At 39.5% G+C, this 20,142-nt stretch overlaps 1 protein-coding gene across 4 annotated transcripts in view; it reads right to left on the bottom strand.

The window, feature by feature from the left end:
• Positions 1 to 20,142, bottom strand: part of lrrc45 (leucine rich repeat containing 45) — a 52,486-nt gene that overhangs the window by 16,646 nt on the left and 15,698 nt on the right. For all 4 annotated transcript variants that reach the window (XM_069518088.1, XM_069518085.1, XM_069518087.1 and 1 more), the window contains 10 exons: positions 16,337 to 16,515; positions 14,205 to 14,333; positions 13,887 to 13,999; positions 9,718 to 9,776; positions 9,368 to 9,445; positions 9,048 to 9,183; positions 4,084 to 4,161; positions 2,388 to 2,499; positions 1,064 to 1,134; positions 493 to 585 (listed from right to left, as the gene is read on the bottom strand). In XM_069518088.1, the coding sequence (XP_069374189.1) occupies positions 493 to 585; positions 1,064 to 1,134; positions 2,388 to 2,499; positions 4,084 to 4,161; positions 9,048 to 9,183; positions 9,368 to 9,445; positions 9,718 to 9,776; positions 13,887 to 13,999; positions 14,205 to 14,333; positions 16,337 to 16,515 (1,048 nt within the window). The remainder of the gene's footprint in view (positions 1 to 492; positions 586 to 1,063; positions 1,135 to 2,387; positions 2,500 to 4,083; positions 4,162 to 9,047; positions 9,184 to 9,367; positions 9,446 to 9,717; positions 9,777 to 13,886; positions 14,000 to 14,204; positions 14,334 to 16,336; positions 16,516 to 20,142) is intronic.

Here is a 20,142-nt window from a genome sequence, read left to right as displayed (position 1 = left end):
ATTTGAAATTTGGTCTGACCCGGTTACTAAACATCACTGTATTTTATCAGAGGACATAGAAGAAAATTAAACTCCGTCACCAGACTGAAGGCACACTACCCCGCCCCTACTGACTGTTACAGGGCATTGGTCACCTTTTCAATGCTTTTCAATGCATTTCAATGTTTATTAAAGTAGTAGTTCACCAAAAAATTAAAATTCACTCATTATCTACTCAACACTATACTGATAGAGGGGTGGGTCGGGGCTTGAGGACACTTGGATGACACCACTTGAGCAATATGGAGGCATGTTATGTTTTTCCTGTTGTTTTATTACGTTTGAAGAAGGACTTACCATTGACTTCAATCGTATCAGATTCTGCTGCAACAAATTATACCACTGAAACTCCAAAAGACTTTTGTGGACTCAAACACTTCACCCACCCCACAATAGGCAAAGTGGTAAGTAGAGCCATATTGTGTCCTTTTAAACATGACACTGAGCTCTGACCTCCTCCAGTTGTATCCGCTGTCCCTCCAGTTTGAAGATGCGTTCTTGCAGAGCTCTCTCACTCTCCTCTAGATGACAATTCACATGCTCCACCTGTATAGAAATTTTAATATTTAGTATAATTTCTTTTAAAAAAGTCTACATCTATTGTCACAGATGAAGAATGTGTGTGTGTAAACTTTGAAACAATTCTCTAAAATTAATTTTCAGGTTTAAACTGGTACATTTTCCATTAGTGTTTGTCTGTAAATAATGTGTATGTGTTTACTGTCAGCCAGGCTGACCAAATTTTCAGTCAGGCAATTAATAAAAAGTCAGTTTAAGAAAGCTGTCAGAAAGTATAAAACAGGCTGGAAAAAACCAAGGGTTTACCCATATTGCAACCCATTGCATTTGATTTGTTTTGTTTAGTTCTTGTGACTACAATATTACAGATTGCAGCAACCATGTTACAGACTACAATAATTAGAGCAAAAGGGCAAAAAAATGAAAAGGTAATCAGAATGGTCTTTCTCCTTAAAATGGTGTTGCATACTCTTGCAACCTGCATAGAACAGAGCAAAGAGAGCACCTGTTTCTGTCGGAGACTGTCCATGTCCCTCAGGGCTTGCTTGGACCTTCGTTTCTCTGTTTCCAGACGGTCTAACAAAGGGTGACAGAGGACATATCAGTTGCGGGTTGCGTGACAAGGACTGTGTGTTTGTATGCATTTGTGTATGTGTGTTTATGCCTCCTCCAGTGGCCGGTGGCATTATGTTTTCGGGTTGTCCATCCGTACATCCATACGTCCCATTCCTGTGAATGCGATATCTCAAGAATGCCTTGAGGGGATTTCCTAAAATTTGGTACAAATATTTATTTGGACTCAAGGATGAACTGATTTTGCTGGTCAAAGGTTAAAGGTCAAGGTCACATTTTTTGCCTTGTAAAGGTGATATCTCTGGAACACTATCAAGGAATCCTTTCATATTAGGCACAAATATTCATTTGAACTCAGGGATTCACTCACTTGATTTTGGTAGCCAAAGGTCAAGGTTCCCTCACAAAGTATATATATGTTTTTCTTGAATGTGATAGCTTAGGATCAGCTTGAGGGAATATCATAAAATTTAGTTACATGATTTTGTGTTTGTTTTGAACTCAATATATCGGGAATGCCCGAAGGGAATTTCATCACTTCTGGCACGAACATTCATTTGGACTCAAAGATGACCTGAATAGTATTTGGTCAAAGTGACATAACAAAGCAAATATTTTGCCTTGTGAATGGAATATCTCTTAAACACCTTGAGGGAATTCTTTCACATTTGGCACGAACATTCACTTGAGCTCGGATTTCATCTTGGTAGCTCAAGGTCAAAGGTCAAGGTGGCCTCACAAACTATGTTTATCTAGCATAAAATCTTAAGATCAGCTTGAGGGAATGTCTTCAAATTTAGTACAAACTTTCACTTGGACTCAAAGACGAAATTATTAGAATTTGGTGCCTGGAGGTCAAAGGTCACTGTGACCTCTTCTACTGTGAATGTGAGATATTAGGACTGCCCAAATGGAATGTCATTACATCTGGCACAATTCACTTGGACTCACTGAATAGATTTCTGTGATCATAGGTCAAGGTCACAGTAGCTTCAAAAAACTAGTTTTTGGCCTCTTGAATGTGATATCTCAAGAATGCTTGAGGGAATTTCTTTTTTTCTCAAACTTTTTGTCAGTTGTCACTTGGACTCAAAGATAAGTGATTATGTTTCAGTTGTCAAAGGTAACAGTTACAGTGACCTTTATATGAATCTGGGAAAAAAGTATGTAGAAATATATACACAGAAACTGCATTGGTTGGCAGAGGCATACAACCGCAGTGCAGTGTTTCTAGGTTTTGCATGTATGAGTGCTACCTTCTGCCTGAGCTAGTCGTAGCTTGAGCTCAGCTGTACTGTTGGTCATTTCCTGCTTGAGCTCAAAAATCTGGTGTTGTTGCGACTTACACCATCTCTCCATCTCCTCCACCTAACACACACACACACACACACACACACAGTTAGACTTACATCTATCATATCTGTCACAACTGACACAAATGTATTGTTCAGTAGTCTTAAAATCGACTGGAGCACCTGATTTATATTTTCTCCTACCAATCTCTCTGAAGAGATCCCAAAACGTTGGACACCTAAACCATCAACATGTCTTTTACATCCTGTTCCAAATAGACAGTTGTAAGAATGTATTTTTGCTTTAATAAATTCATCTTTATTGCAGGCTTTTCAGACTGCAGTAATCTAATCTTTGTTCAAAAAAAACAATTTTGACCCAGATGTTAGTCATGGAGTTTGTCAAGGTTCTGTGCCAAGGAAAGATGCTTTATATTTTTCATCATTCAAGAGGTTTCTTCATTTGTAACTAACCTCTGAGGGATTGTTATCAAGTTGAAAAGCTGACAAGTAAAATTTGGCAAAACTCGTAAAAACATCATCCAAGGTAAATTCACCACTAGCCGTTGATGTAGTATCAAGAATATGTGTGGGTAGGAACCTTTAACATGTAATGTTGCAATAAAGAGTTTGTAAGTCAACCTGTACGTTGGTCTGTCATGTTCCTGTGTCACACCTCCAGATTATGATTTATAATCAACTAACTTCTAAGGTGTCATAAGTAAAGTTGACACATTAAGGATGTAAGGTTGGTGTGTAGTGGTCTTGAGAGCGTCCGTTTTAGCGTTCAAGGCAGTTGACGAAGTGTACACAGTGCTTCAATAGATTTTGTATCGCGTCTGGATTAGAGACACAAGTGGAGGAAAATCAAGTGAATGTGCTCATCTACACACTGGGAGAGGTGGAAGAGGACATACTGATTTCCCTGCACCTGAGTCCGCGAGTGAGTATGACACAGTTAAAAGTAGGCTGGATGCTCATTTTGTGGTTCACATAATCTTTGAGAGGGCAAAGTTTAATCAGCCATCGCAAGAAGTGGGCGAGTCGGCTGACAGCTTTCATAAAGCTCTGCATTGCCTCTTGGGGCACTGTGGATACAGGGCTCTACATGATGAGATTGTGAGAAACAAACGCCTATCAGAACAGTTACAAATGGATTCTTAGCTGACGCTAAAATAAGCAACACAATGCAAAAGATGTGGAGATGCAAGAGGCCACAGTCACCATACTCCAGCAGTTAAAGAAGTACTGTGAGGAGGGATAACCAGACCAATTCTCAATTGAAAGAGTGTTTCAACCCTATCTGCCACTCTCAGGTGAGCTCACAGTTCAAAATGGTCTGCTGGGCCAGCAGCATTTCAACACAAATAGTGTGGACATCAGGCGTGAATGTAGCAAAAGTGATGTGTATACCAGAAGGTATTAGTGTGGAGGTAGCATTTTAATAAACTTGTATTTGAAGTCACATGAGGCCAAGTTTGAATGGTTGTTGTTGGCTTTCTCTATTTAATATTGGAATGTTGACCTTGCTCTGTTGTCTTATGTATAAATCGGGGTTATGTAACAAAATGTGTGTGTCTTGTTCAGCATCAGCATGAATGGTTTGAGTGCAAATACTGAATACATAAATTCAATGTTCTGAAAACAAAATTACTCTTACTTTATTCCTGAGTTGGCTGTTGGTTTCTGAGAGGTTTTGGATCTCTCTAAAGAGTTTTCCCTCTCGCAAAACACAGTCCTACAGGATGGGGAAAAAAATTATACTGAGGCAAGCCAAGGGAATTTTATTGCAAGCACCTTTCATACACAGAGGTTGATCAGGGTGCTGTACAGGAACATTCAAGAAAAATAACACTGAGACAAAATTTAAAGAAAACTATTAAAATTCGGAAAGCACAATTAAAAACAAATTTGAAGCTAAATTTAAAATTAAATAGGTAAGGTAAAATACATACAATTAAATCTGTATCATCAATATCAATATCTTAAAATAAGTTGAGAGGAAGAAATAATACAAATAGACAAAACTTTGTAAAATAATAAAATAGAGTGAAAGACAGTGGAGTGAATTGCATAGCTTCTGTGTGATAGTCCTTGATGGAAAGGTAACATTGTGAGAATGTGCGCACACACAAAAATCTGTTTTAAACTTTAGATATATTGTACAGTTTTGTAATCCTTAAGATTTTTTCTATCCACACCAGAAGAAATAATGGGCAAATCCCACTCAGAGGAGACATGGCACAGCTTTTAGTGTTCTTTGTGCCCAAAATAATATTCTGCTTGAATTGAACAATCTGGGAGAGGTCACTTGGTAATCTGGTAACTTGTAACTTGTACAGCCTTAGTTCAGCATTTAAATCAATAATAGACTCGATTGGTTTCACTCAACATGTGAATCAACCGACCCACTGCCTGAATCACACTCTTGATCTTGTCCTGACATATGGCATTGACATAGAAAATATAACAATATTCCAACCCGCTTCTGTCTGACCATTTTTTACTTACATTTGAATTCAGAATTGTTAATTACGTCAATTCTGGACGGAAATTCTATTATAGTCGATGTTTATCCGACAAAACTGTTCACAAATTTAAAGAACTGCTCCCCTCCTCACTTCCCTCTCAGCCATGTGTCAGTACAATACAAGAAGATTATCAAAACCTTACTCCCACACTAGTTGATAACTTTGTAAATAGTACTGCAGCCTCACTAAAAACAGCACTTGAAGCTGTCGCCCCATTAAAAAAGAAGAAAGTAAGTGAGAGGAGATTAGCTCCATGGTATAATTCCCAAACGCGCGTTCTAAAACAGACATCGCAGAAGCTAGAAAGGAAGTGGCGTTCCACCAATCACCAAGACTTCCACCTAGCCTGGAAGAATAGCCTTATAAATTACAAAAAAGCACTTAGAAATTCCCAAACCTCTTATTATTCATTACTAATAGAAGAAAATAGGAACAACCCCAGGTTCCTCTTCAGCACTGTAGCCAGGCTGACAGAAAGTCACACCTCTACTGACCCATCTATTCCTCTAGATCTGAGAAGCAATGACTTCATGAGCATCTTCACTAATTAAATTACAACCATCAGGGATAAAATCCACCATCTCCTCCCAGTGAATAACACTGATACATTGTCTGGTCCTGAAACCATAGCACCAGATTTATGTCTAAACAAATTTTACTCTATTGATCTTCCTGAACTGACCTCGTTAGTTTCATCATCTAAACCAACTACTTGTCAGCTGGACTCTGTTCCAACTAGACTTTTTAAAGAAGTCCTCCCCCTAATTGACAGTTCCATTTTAAATCAGATTAATATGTCTTTGCTAACCGGCTACGTACCACAGGCTTTTAAGGTAGCCGTTATTAAACCTCTGCTTAAAAAGCCTACGCTTGATCCAGAGGTTTTAGCTAACTATAGACCCATATCCAACCTGCCCTTCATTTCCAAAATCCAAGAAAAAGCTGTTGCTAACCAGCTGTGTGGTTACTTAGATAGTAACGGTTTATTGGAAAAATTTCAATCAGGATTTAGAACTCATCACAGCACAGAAACAGCACTATTGAAAGTCACTAATGACCTTCTTATGGCATCAGATGATGGACTTGTCTCTGTCCTCATCTTGTTGGACCTTAGTGCAGCCTTTGACACAATAGATCATAAGATTCTGCTACAGAGATTAGAACAACATATAGGAATTAAAGGAACAGCACTACACTGGTTTAAATCATATTTATCAGATAGATTCCAATTTGTTAACGTTAACAATGACTCCTCCATGCACATGCAAGTTAATCATGGAGTTCCACAAGGTTCTGTCCTTGGACCAATACTCTTCACCTTATATATGCTCTCCTTAGGCAACATTATCAGAAAGCACCACATACAATTCCACTGCTATGCACACGACACCCAATTGTATATTTCCATGAAGCATGATGAATCTAATCGCCTAGTTCAACTTCAGGAATGTCTCAATGATATCAAGGCCTGGATGACCCAAAATTTTCTACTTTTAAACTCAGACAAAACGGAGGTTGTTGTAATTGGCCCTAAACATCTCAGAGAAACACTGTCTGACCAGATAGTCACCTTGGATGGTGTCAGTCTGGCTTCCAGCTCCACTGTGAGGAACCTTGGAGTGTTGTTCGACCAAGACATGTAATTTGACCCCCATATTAAACTAGTGTCTACGACAGCTTTCTTCCATCTGCGCAATATTAACAAAATTAGAAACATCCTGTCTAAGCAGGATGCTGAAAAACTAGTCCACGCGTTTGTAACCTCTAGATTAGATTACTGTAACTCTCTATTAGCAGGATGCTCCATGAAGACTGTTAAAAGTCTCCAGTTGGTCCAAAATGCTGCAGCACGAGTGCTGACAGGAACTAGAAGGAGAGATCATATCACTCCTGTCTTAGCTTCCTTACATTGGCTCCCTGTAAAATTTAGAATAGAATTCAAGATCCTGCTCCTCACATTTAAAGCCCTCAACAATCACGCCCCCTCATATATCAAAGAGCTGATAACACCTTATTATCCAAGTAGATCACTTCGTTCCCAAAACACAGGCTCTCTAGTGGTTCCAAGAGTCTGTAAGAGTAGAGCAGGAGGTAGAACATTTAGCTATCAGGCTCCTCTCCTATGGAACCAGCTCCCACTCTGGGTTCGGGAGGCAGGCACTGTCCCAGCATTTAAAGTAAAACTAAAAACCTTCCTCTTTGACAAAGCCTATAGTTAGGGCTGGATCAGGTGAGTCCTGAACCATCCCTTAGTTGTGCTGCTATAGGTTTAGACTGCTGGGGGAACTCCCATCATGCACTGAGCACTTCATCACTTCCCTCTGTCTCTCTGTCCCCCCACACCTGTTTATTTAGTTATTTATTTATTTTAACATGTCATCATGTCAAAGTGTCACTTTGTCCTCCCATAGTCCCTCTGGCTCTTCTTTCTATCTCGTTTCAGATAACTCTGGCACTGGGACTGCAGGACAACAACGACTACCATCACCATTGTTAGCATTAATTACAATAACTCAGTAATTCATTAATATATATAATCCTGTTGTAGATCACTACATTGTTATTGTTATAGTCAGCCCTGATAGTGATTGGTGCCCAATTGTTCCCAGTCTCTCTCTCTCCACCTCATCTCTCTCTTCTCTCCCCCGCTTTCCACCCATCTCTCCTTTCCTCCCCCCTTACTTTTCTTTCCTCACCCCAACCGGTCGAGGCAGATGACCGCCCACATTGAGCCTGGTTCTGCCAGAGGTTTCTCCCTGTTAATGAGGGAGTTTTTCCTCTCCACAGTCGCCTGTGCTTGCTCATTGTGGGAACTGTTGGGTTTCTCTACGTTAATATTGTTTTAAGGTCTTGACCTTTAAATGTAAAGTGCCTTGAGATAATGTAAATTATGAATTGGCTCTATATAAATAAAATTGAATTGAATTGAATTGAAAAGTCAATTGCTGTAGTCAATTTTACTGGAGATAAGAGCATTAATCAGTTTTGTTTGGTCATTAGGTCCCTGACTGAGTCACTTAAAATGCCAAGGTTTTCAACCTGCTCATTTGTGTGTAATTGGTTGTCTTTTAGGTGAGCGGCAAACCTATATGTCATCTTTACTGCCAAATATAATTATTTATGTTTGTTCTCTGTTGAGTTTTAGAAAAAAATGTGACATCACCTATTTGATCAGAATATTCATTATTTATTTTAATTTAATTTCTATTCGAACAGTCATATATTTTATTATGGTGTGTCAGTCTGTAATAATGTTGTTTTGCAGAATTTCATTGGACAAATATTGACACTAAGCAGATAATAGCAGGAAACAGAAAATGTGAGTTATGTAGCTTTGCTAAACACTCAACATCTGCTAGATGCCTGCCATGTTAGACTGTATACTGTTACCACAAAGTTATTTTATCTAGTATTGCAAAGTTTAGTTTTTTTATTCCACCTAAAGCCTGACTCATGGAGCTATATCTACATACTGAGACTATCTCCTTACAATGGTGATCCTGCATGACTGGTCCCATAGAGCTGATGAACAACTGGCTCAGTTAACAGGTAAATTTCCTTCATTGCAGCACTTAATAGCAATAATCCCATAGATCAAGTCACTTGTCACTAGAATATAAAAAGCAGCACTGGAAAATAATACTTGCTTTATAAGTTTTATAAGGCTTAAATATTTAACAAGACCCATATGAGAAAGTACCAAAAACAAAGGAAACAGATTCTTAGATCGGATGGGACTCATGGTCCTGTAGGCAATAAATCTCCACAAAGAGGACAAGGTAATAAAATTAGATATTTTTTTAAACAAAAGCACATGACAGTAAAAAATCACGTCCTGTTGATGTCGTCAGAAATACTGCAGTTATTAGAAGAAAACAAAACTTTAAAAAGATGTATGGGACAGACTACAGACAGGTGTGCATGTCAAAGGCTGATAACTGACATTGCCATTGGAGGACAATGTACCTTTTATTTATATATGCATCAATGTACTCAATGTAGAAAAACATTTTCTATTCACAAAACCACAACCACAGCCACAACCATAACCACAGTAGGACATTGACTGAATTAACTTTCTTTCCAGCCTTACCTCTTGCTCTTTCTTCCTCTCTCTACTATGTCGCTGCCTCTGTTCTTCTTTATCAACCTTCACTTGAGTCATCAGTTCTCCCATGTTGTGATTTTTCTCCTCAGAGAGAGCTAGGGCCGCCTCTGTCATCTGCAGTCTGCAGATCAAATCATTAGCAGATTCAAGTTTTTGTTAGAGCATGATCAATAAAGCTAGAATTATTAAGCTGCAGTATAGAAAATGGACAGATGGTTTTATTAAATGTTGAATAAAGTCACATGAGTTACTAAAACCACCAAAACTGTGCTGGTCTTATCATGAACATGGAGTAAAATACGTACTTGGCAGTGAGAGAGTTGAGAGCTGACTTTCTCTCATTCAGAGCTTCCTGGAGTTGGCCTATCTGAATGGAAGTGGACCTAATGAAGCAGAAGGGAAATAATAAGATCTTTACCATGAGGTTATGGATACAAAATATGATTTCCTTACAAATATTTTACAATCTCAATATTATTTCTTGTGAAGATGCAGTTTTATTTTGATTACAATGGTGAAAACATGCTATATCTCCCAAGCTTTATTTCCTTTCAGTCCATATATAGAGGGTTTTATTTTCAAATGGAGTATTGTGACTCTCAAATATACAATAGTGTTTATGTAAGTAATTAAACATGGTAACACATTCTCTTACCTGTTAGAGAATTGTATCTCCTCCCGCTGGCTGTCTATAGTTTCCATCAGACTCAGGACCTGAATCAGAACGACCATGAGTTATAACTATATAAAATATATTTATATAGTTATACTTAATTTATTCTCATATATCCCACCTAAATTGTCATAATTATAAGATGTTGCAGGAGTGATTACTTCCTCTGGTCAAATACTTTAGAAGGCATCTTAAGCAACAAAGGTACATAAGAAACCTAGTTTTTCATTCAGAATGTGTTAACAGAATCCTTCTACTCATAGTTAAGTCACTTAAGAGCCACATTTTTAACTTTCCCCCCATCTGTTCAATACCAGGGTTGAAGTTAGAATAACTACAATCATTCTCATTAAAACAAAAAGTGTTATGATACCTAAATATACTTGAATTTTCATCAGGAACATTTCTTAATATTCCATATTTTCATATTTATTACATGCTGATCACCAACTGCCTCAGCTTGATGTTGCACAGCTCGTGTTTGCACATAAACTGCACATGCCTGCACATTCCATACAGTCTACTGCTGTTGAACATATCCTAACCAGATGTACTGTATATACGTGTATATATTTTTCCCTTCATACTCACTATATAGTTTTCACTGTAAAAAGTAAATTCTTATTTTTTTATTTTTTTATGTTTATATGCAGGAAAGTTGAAAAAAAGGATTTCACTGCACGTCTTTCTGTGTATGGTTGATATATGTGACAATTATTTGAATTTGAATATAATATAAATCACTAATCAAAAGTTTGCATGAAGAAGATAATTCCTATATCCTCCTTTCTAAATAAAACAATATTTTTCCCCTTGTTCTAACCATTTCATTTTCCATCAAACAAATTCAACTTTAGCCGTTTATACATTTTGTGAAAACCTCTGCCAAGGAGGTTATATTTTCACCCCTGTCCCTACTGGATGGATTTCCACAAAACTTGGTGGCAGGATGCGACATGGAAAAGAATGTACCCTTTTAATTTTGTCAGCATCTGTACAAAGAAGCAGATCCAGGAATATTCACACTCAGAGGAGACATGGCAAGGCTTTTAGTGTTCTTTGTGCCAAAAACAATATTCTGCTTGAATTGGATTATCTGGGAGAGGTCACTTGGTAATCCGGGACACTTGTATCCTTTCCTGAACATAGTGAGAGTTTTTTTTTTTTTTTTACATTTTTATAGATTTCTCAGAGACTTATTCATGGATCTTATTGAAAAAATAATTTTCCCCACTGGCACAGAAATGTCTAAGGTTTTATATATCTGTCTCCTGTATCTGATGACATCAGCAAAATACCAAAACAGGAGTGTTAAAGTTACAGTGTGTAGAATTTTGTTAGAATCTAGTGTTGAAATTTCATGTTGGAGCTGAACACCCCTCACCTCACCCTCCCCTTACAAAAATGAAAAAGAAACTGTGGTAGCCTTTAACTGTCATAAAAACTCAAAAGGTGTTTGGTTTGTCCAGTCTGGACAAATGTAAAAAACATGGCGGCCTCTGTAGAGAGGACCCCCTCGATGTAAATATAAAGTATTTAAATATTAAGGGCCTTTTCTGGCATAAGGGAAACTACAATTCATACAACTAATATGAAACGAACTTCATGAAAAAATCATGAGAATTATTCTACATTGAATTTCTGCCAATAGATCCCTTTTACCTCAATCTTACACACTGGACCTTTAAGATTTATCATAACTACTCCAAGTGTTTTTTTTGTTGTTGTTGATATCTGTGTCTCCAGACATGATTCAGGCCAACCCTACCACATGCACATTTGCCTTTTTTTCTTTTGTCCAATGATTAATCCATCACATTATAAGGAAACACCCATTGACCTGTTAATTCCACATTTCTGACCCTGTAACTAATTTCAGTTTATATTTCTGGAAGTTTGTAAACAATATTGATATCGGTAAATCACATATGTTTTGTGAAGGTCTGATTTGTCTCACAGTATAATATATGATCATTCATTGTTAAGGAATTTTTACCATTTTCACATATTACTGAATATGCCACTATATATTATGTATATAGTGTGTTACACTATATATGTACAGGGGAATAGTGTCTTTCTAATTCCATAGCTACACCCTCCTCTCTCTAAGCAATACAAGGTCAGGTTATAGATAAAGGGCCAAACAAAAGTACAGTCAAGTGTCTACTAGGGATGAGCATGATTAATCGACGAATCAATAATTGATCGTTAAGAATTTCGTCTATCACGTTATTTTTTTAATCGATAAAATGCTCGAATAATGCGTGGAGGTACCTATGCATCCTGGCAACGTCAGTCCGCTCAGAGTGGGTGTTTTTGGCGGCTGGACTGACGGTCACCAGGCTGCGGTCGCGTCTGACCCCAGAGCATGTTAACATGCTTATCTTTATCAACAGAAACCAGTAGACTGGTGCTGAAGTTGTATGTGAGTTAGGCCTATAGTTATTTAGAGGCTTTGTTAAGTAGCCTTATTGATCTCTCTCACCCTCTTTTTAGACTCTGTGCCTTTTGGATAGTTTTTGAGTTACATTTTGACAAAACCTGTCAGACCTAAGTATTATTTTGTTTTTGGTTAAGTTATTGTTTAACAAGATTTCTTTTATTATTATTATCTTGGAACAAACGAGGGTCAATTGTGTTGAAGAGCGCTGGCTCGTCAAGTCTAACCATTGAATGTCAGTTTAACTGCCACAAATGTTGTTCTTCTCGTAATAAAGATCTCATCCAGGAAAAACATGCTGTATTTTGTATTTTCATAGCATTTTTAATATATAAAAAGTTAAATAATTGATTTTAATTAATAACATTTTTTTAATGATTAATCAATAATTGATCGTTAATTCTCCCGACGATCGATTAGGAAAATTTAATCAAATGCCCACCCCTAGTGTCTACACTTAGGGACTTTCATATCTAACTCAGATGCGCAAGACAAAGAGGCACCAACTTAAACTCTCACCAACTTCAACTATTTTTGTATTTCATCAGTGGCAAGACGTAAGGGCACAATCTGCTTTAGGAATGCATGCTTTAGGCTTAACTATCCAATACAATGTGAATACCTACATGTAACGCAGAGGGTGACAGCAATTCTAGCCATTCATGGATGTGCTGTTGGAATGCGTGACGCAAGTAGAGGAAGATATATGGGGATGCTGTGGAAGACATTTTCAGACTTGGGGGTGACAATTGCTCATGTTACTCTGTTAGTGTTTGTATATTGTTCCACCTTGTGGTCTCCTTGATGCTTCAAGTCTACATTAAAATCTTCTGCATAAGACATCAGCTGCTGCCTGAGTCCACCTTCACCAGCTTCCAGAAACATCCATTACAATATCCTAATAATAATAAACTCTTGCATGAGGATCCTGGCATCATGGATTGACAAAAAGGTTGATATATTATAGCAGCATTTTTCCAAATTTATATTTGCTATTGACAGCGGGTGATTTTCAGTCTGACCCAGTCTGAACTGAAGTGGTACACAACCCAAACCTAAATATTTGTATTGCGCAGCATGCATATCATCATCTTCAAAGTTTCAAAGCAAAACAGTTTTAAGTTTAGGAACCAAATAACAGTGCCTTTTTTTGCAGGGCTTGGCTGCTCTCTCCAGTTCACATCCACTTGCTGAAGCCTGCTAAGCTGCCTGCCCCACACTCCACCACTGACCACACTTCACCTTTGGCTATTTTTGTTACAAAATCAACCACTTCTTGTTTTCACTGAAACCAAGTTGTCTGTGTTGTCCGAGTGTGTCTGGGTCCAGCTTTTGCAATATCATAACACTACTTGCTTTTTAAGGTGAGTAAAACCACAGTTCAGACTTGTTTTGTTGTAATATTACCACATGCACATATTTTCAATTCATAGTCTAATTAGTTAATTAATTTTGTTGCTATTAATTTAATTTTTTTGATAAGCTCTTTATGATACCTGAGAGGATGAGGTTAAGTATAGAGTTACATGTTCATGGAATTTAGGGGAGTCCATGCTGATGATACAGGATGACCTCTTCAAAACAGTCCAATGAAATAGCCATTGTAAGCCCATGCCATTTCACGTTTCCCTGGTTCATTAAAAGGTTTATGTGAACATAAGCCAGATTCTACTGGACCAAACTACTCAAATTAAAGAGTGAATGTTACTTGGTGGCTCCTCTTGTCCTTCAGTGTCTGGATCTCTTTGCTGAGGACCTGGGTCTTCCTGTGGTTCTCTCGCAGGGTGGACTGTCTGTCTAAGTTGTGCCCTATGGTCTGCTCTGAAAAGGTTAAACAACAAAAAGAGCAAAATGGTATTGGATGAGGACAGAAAATGTGGGTCCAGAGGCGGCAGCGTACATGGTAGTAGTAGGACTTATCACTGTACCACTATTGAGAAGTTTTTATTTAGGGTGAATCTATTATGTTACAGCTACAATCACAGATGTAGCTCTAATTATTACTGCATCTGAATAAAAGACTTACCGAGTGCTTTGAGTGTGTCACTGGGAATATTGTTCCCTGCCAGCTCCAGCTGCACGATGCTCTTGTTTTTTTGCAAAGCCTCTAGCAATATCCTGCCACCCAGAAGACCAATGTTGTTCCATCTCAGGTCTGTCAACACAAGGTAACAGTGATCTAACTTTAAATAAGAGTGGACCACCATTCAGTCATAAATATTCATGTACATCAAAACAGTAATAATGTCAGACTAGACAAGTGTTGTGCTCTGCTCCACGTGGCGTCAAAATAATGTTATTATTAATGACTTTGCCTCACACGGAACACCAAAAATGTTGTGATTATGTACTTTCCCTCACGCAGGGTACTATTACGTACTTTCCTTCACGCGGGGGCGCCATTAAATGGTGTGCTTTTGGGCATTCAATAAATGTGGCTATCAGATAAATAAGATTAATATTAAATAATAATTAAACTGATAAAAGATAAATCAGGGCACCACCCTTCAAAGGAAGGGAAAAGATAGCCAATTTATTGAATAAGTCTCATGAAATTACTGACTACAAATTTGGAACTCTGATTAATAATTAAATAAATAACTATAACCAAAATTACCACATCAATAGCTAGCAAAGTTGAAGGATATGGAGTTCTTGACAGTGTAGAGGTTGGCAAAATTCACACTTATGCAACATTAACTAAGACGTGTTTTGAAGAAAAACATTTATTATGAGAATAATAAAAGTATAAACACACAAACTAACAAAAGGTGTACTTACTATATACAGATGTGTATGCGAGTATGCGTGTGTGCGTGTGAGTGAGTGACTGAGATTCAAAATGGCGGCTGGCCACTGAAGACAAAAGGCCCCCTGGAGTGGTGAGACCATGTGGCTGAGATCACATGTAGGTGTTAAGTTTGTGGAGATGAGTGTGTGAGGTGTTGGTGCCAGGTTAAAGAAAGTAGTTAGATGCATGCAAAGAAAGTGATCCGCATAACAGAACTAACATTAACTTTCAAATAACATATTACCAAATATCACAACAACACAAGTCAAACTTATAAACATCACATGAAACAGAAATAGGATTAAACAGTCCTTTGCTTAGCCTAGCATAATAATAAAGCCCAGTTGTGTTACCCATCCATGAAAAAGAGGGAAAGGTCCTTTTTGGATGTGTTGTTTGAAGTCCAGTGAAGTGGTCTTGTTGGTTTGTGGATCCTGTTGTGCATCTGCTGGTCAGACCTTGTGTCGTGGCCAGTTGTGCTGAAGTTCTTAGGCAGGCTCTTGCGTCGCTGTCTTTGGAAGGTTTTAGCAGTCTGCTCCAGGCAGGCCTGCTGGAAGTTGAGGAGCTTGTGTAGGGAGGAAGTCTCCCTGGCTGGGAGAGCAGGGCCAGAACCTACTCCTCCAGGAGTGGTCAGCAGGGGAAGAGGCAGAAGAGAAAAGAGAACTAGCAGAGGGGAAACTCGGCTAATATTGGCCTTGTGACCTCATGGGTCATGGGGCACACAGTGACCAATAGTTGTTGAGAGTTGTCTCCAGGAGCAGTTTTACCACCTATGTGTGAAGATGAAGCACCCTGGGAGACTGGGTTCTGGAATCTCTCCTTTGTCTCCAGAACCAAGGAGACATGCGGTCAGGCTTTTGACTACACATGTAGGCCCAGCTATGGTTCACAGGTACCAGGTCCCAACACAAGACAGACAAACACGTGGGCAATTGAGAGTCACCAGCTAGTCTAACCTGGAGCTCTTTGGACTGTGTTAAAGCCACACAGGGAGAACATGCAAACTCCAAAGAAATGCCTGAGACAGCCAGCAGATTCAAACCAGAGGCAACAATGGTAATCACCGTACCACTGTGCCGCCCTGTTTAGTAACTTAAATTGAGAAATGTCTTTTTTAACTGAAAACCTGGCTGTTTTTACCAGGATGAGAAAAGTCTAGATAACAAGCTAAAATTTTGCTGACAAACATAATTACTGTGGCAATGTACAAAGTTCACAAGATTTCATACATTGCTTTCTAATTTATGTATTTGTATACAAATTAGCTTTATATGTCTGTGGCACCAATTTTAAAAATGAAAAAACAAAATTGAGTATAAAGTATAGACAAAGTGAAAGGGGTCATGTTTGATGTCATCGTAAATCACCTAACACTTCCAGCGTGGTGTTGTGTTTGAGTGCCAGAGCAAGCTCAGATGCTCCGTGGTGGTTGATCTGATTGTTCCGCAGGTCCAGCTGCGTCAGCACACTGTTGGAGGCCAAACCCTGACAAAAGGGTGAGAAGGCCTCATCCCACACCCCCAACGCATTCCACTCCAAGGCAAGCCTGCAAAAACCATATAAAGGTTTTAAGCAACACAAGTTTTAAAAATTTGGTTTAAGAATACTATTTCAGATGAGAGATTTATTTGTTGACAGCTACTAAATGTTGTAGAGATAATTTAACTCATTTTATGTAGACAGTTACAGTAAGCACAGAATGCTTTTAAAATGACCATTCCATTTATTGAAGGTAGAGTACAAAACCTATATCACACAAGCACATGAAGAGAGTCCGGATGAGGAAGGTTTTGCCTTCTTAGGAGAGATACGTTCAGCAAAAGCCAATGAATGGATTGACGAGTACAGCTGAATGGAGAGGAGGCGGTGTTTAAGCTAGACACTGAGGCAGAAGTGACAGCGATCCCAAGCAGCATGTATACAACTGAGAAGCACGGGACCCTGCAGGCACCACGTAAGGCGCTGTATGGACCAGCGAGATACAAGTTGGAGGTGAAAGGCTGTTTTAAAGGGAAACTGTGTATCAGAAAGAGAACAACAGAACAACAGATTTATGTTGTTAAAGAGTTGGGTAAGCCCCTGCTAGGCCTACCTGCAATCGAATCTCTAGGACTCATAAAAAGATACATACAGTTGAAACTCAGCAGGAGGGGGTTAAAGCACAATTCCCCACAGTGTTCTCAGGCTTGGGGAAATTAAAGGAGCCCTACAAGATTGAGCTTTTGCCAGACGCTGTTCCACACACTCTATCATCTCCACGCCGGGTACCTCTTCCCCTGCGGGATTCAGTGCGAACAGAGCTGGAGCGCATGGAGAAATTAGGGGGTGATTTCAAAAGTGACACAACCCACACCATGGTGTGCTGGCATGGTTGTGGTTCCCAAGCCCAGAGCAAAGATACCAATACGGCTGTGTGTGGATCTAACACCCTTGAATAAGTGGGTTAGAAGAGAGAGACACATCCTCCAAGCAGTAGATGACACACTCGCCATGTTGGTGGGAGCAAAGGTGTTTACAAAGCTGGATGCAACCTCTGGTTTCTGGCAGATCCCCCTGTCAGAGGAGAGCAAGCTGCTGACGGCATTCATTACACCATTCTGGCGATATGCATTCAATCGCCTGCCATTTGGGATTGATGGGGATGGCCAACTACATAGTCAAGTTTTTACCCGATCTTGCAACATACACGGGCCCAATAAGAGACCTGTTGAGTGGTAAGAATGAGTGGTGTTGGACTTCCGGTGTAGCGAATAATGGAGTAGGACGTGTTTCTCTGAGCTCCTGCAACAACTTTAAAAAAATCTATTTTAGGTACACCTTTTGCATCTTTCTTCGGTGTGTGTTTTCCCCACCTTCATAATGTGAATTTAACGCCGTTTTTCTGCCGACCAAAATGCCTCAAAAACCAAACCACCTGTACAACCGATGCGGCCTGCTTCGCACACCGCATCCCCGCCTTGTAGTGACCCCCCCCTCCCGCCTGGTCGAAGCCGCCGGTGGCACTCCTTCACACGACTTTAAGGCCGAGCTGCTCTCGTCACTCCGTGTTGAGATGGCGGCTATTTTCAAAACTGAGCTTCAGGCTGCCTTGACCAAGAACTTGTCAAGCACCAAGACTGAGCTACAGGCAGTGAAGTCGGAGTTATCTAGCAGCATTACAAACATCCAGTCTGATGTGAACACCGTAGGTGAAATGGAAACATCACTTTCCTCCTGCGCCGATGACATTACTGCCTTACAGGCTAAAGTGGAGCATCTGACAACTGAACTGATAAGACTGTACAATAAATGCGAGGATTTGGAGGCGAGATCACGGCGCAATAACATACGGTTAGTGGGAATTCCCGAAGATTTTTCCACCTCTTCTACTGCTACGGATATTTCCTCTCTGCTCAAGGAGGCTTTTAAGCTGGAGAAGGAGCCTCTCGTGGGCCGCGCTCATCGTACTCTCCAGCCGAAGCCGAAGCCCGTAGAGCGCCCTCGCCCCATAATCGCCCGTCTACACTATCATACAGACTGCGTGGACATATTGCGCTGAGCCAGGGCCCAGCAACGGATCAAGATTGGAGAGTTGAGTTTCTCTGTCTTTCCCAACCATACCCCTAAGACAGCTCGTGTCCGAGCCGCCTTTAATGATGTCCGACGCCGGCTACACGAAATACCGGGGATCCGCTATGGTCTGCTCTACCCGGCGCGCCTCCAGATCACTCACAACGGTGCGGAGAAGGAGTTTAAATCAGCAGAAGAGGCCAGTGCATTCATCAGGTCGCTCAACACATAAGAGAACCGAGAAGTGATACACACCATTGAGGAAACAGTGACAGTTAATATTGACATTTATTACTTTTTTCAGTTAATCTGTTTCCTCTTATTTTCATAAACACACAGTATGTGGTTTTCAGTTTAACTTGGTCTTGATTGGTTGTACCTTTCTGTCAAATGTTGCTAGGCTTGCAGGAGCTCATCCCGAAGCTTGATAGTTATGCAAAAAGCCGTAAGTGTTCGTTTTAGAGATCTGACTCCTTGTGGAGTTAGCACTGGGTTCTCCATTGTTTGGGGATGGGGTCATTGTAAGTGCAATTGGGGGGTGTTTTTTTATTTTATTTTTTCCTTCTTCTTCCTTCCTTGGGGATCTGCATTCCACCAATACTAATACTTCTGTTGTCCCACTTACTGGGTCCTCTGTGAGATTCTTGAGCTGGAATATTAAAGGGATGGGGATTCTAATTAAGAGATCAAGGATATTTGCTCATTTGAAACGTCTTAAAGCGGACTTAGTGTTTCTGCAGGAAACCCACATGCGCACTAAAGATCAGGTCAGACTTAAATGTCCCTGGGCTTCTGAGGTGTTTCACTCTAATTTCAACTCTAAGGCCAGGGGGGTTGCTATTTTAATTGGTAAGTCAATTCAGTTTTCAGCTTCTAAGACGATATCAGACAAAAACGGCAGATACTTAATTGTTACAGTTTTAGTTGACATATATGCCGCCAATTTCGATGATCCACACTTTATGAATAAGCTATTTGAATGTCTTCCCTCATTAAACAACAGCCTAGACCGCTCCAACCCACGAACTCTGACCCCTTCTTCAATGCCGAGGTCATTTTCAGATTTTGTGTCCAAGAACGGTTGCACTGATCCTTGGAGATTTATAACCCTCGTGCCAAGGAATATTCCTTATTTTCTCAGATGGATTAATCTTGATTATTATTTTATTGATGCTAAACCCAAAGTACTGTCTGTTAATTATCATCCTATTGTTATTTCTGACCACATCCCTCTTTCTTTAGATATTCAGTTCTCTTCACAACCCCGGTACTCAACACCTTGGAGGTTCAATACATTACTTCTCTCAGATGATAAGTTCACCAAATTTATTACAACTAAAATTGAAGATTATATCTCTTTAAATCAAAATTATATGGAACCAGTTTCATGTTCCCTGCTGTGGGAATCATTTAAAGCATACTTGCGGGGACAAATTATTTCCTACTCTGCCCACTTGAATAAGTCCCGTAAAGCCAAATTGCAAGAACTCTCTATCAATATCACCAAATTGGACCAACAACTCGCTACTTGCCCCTCTCCCAGTTTACTTAAACAGCGTGTTGATTTACAGACTGAATTTGATCTCATCACCACTAGTGATGCAGAGCGACTTCTTTTACAATC

The sequence above is a fragment of the Paralichthys olivaceus genome, chromosome 21, assembly GCF_024713975.1.
Source record: "Paralichthys olivaceus isolate ysfri-2021 chromosome 21, ASM2471397v2, whole genome shotgun sequence".
Classification (NCBI taxonomy): domain Eukaryota; kingdom Metazoa; phylum Chordata; class Actinopteri; order Pleuronectiformes; family Paralichthyidae; genus Paralichthys; species Paralichthys olivaceus.
Note: the sequence above shows the minus strand (reverse complement) of the source record. Positions and strands in the feature narration are given on the sequence as shown.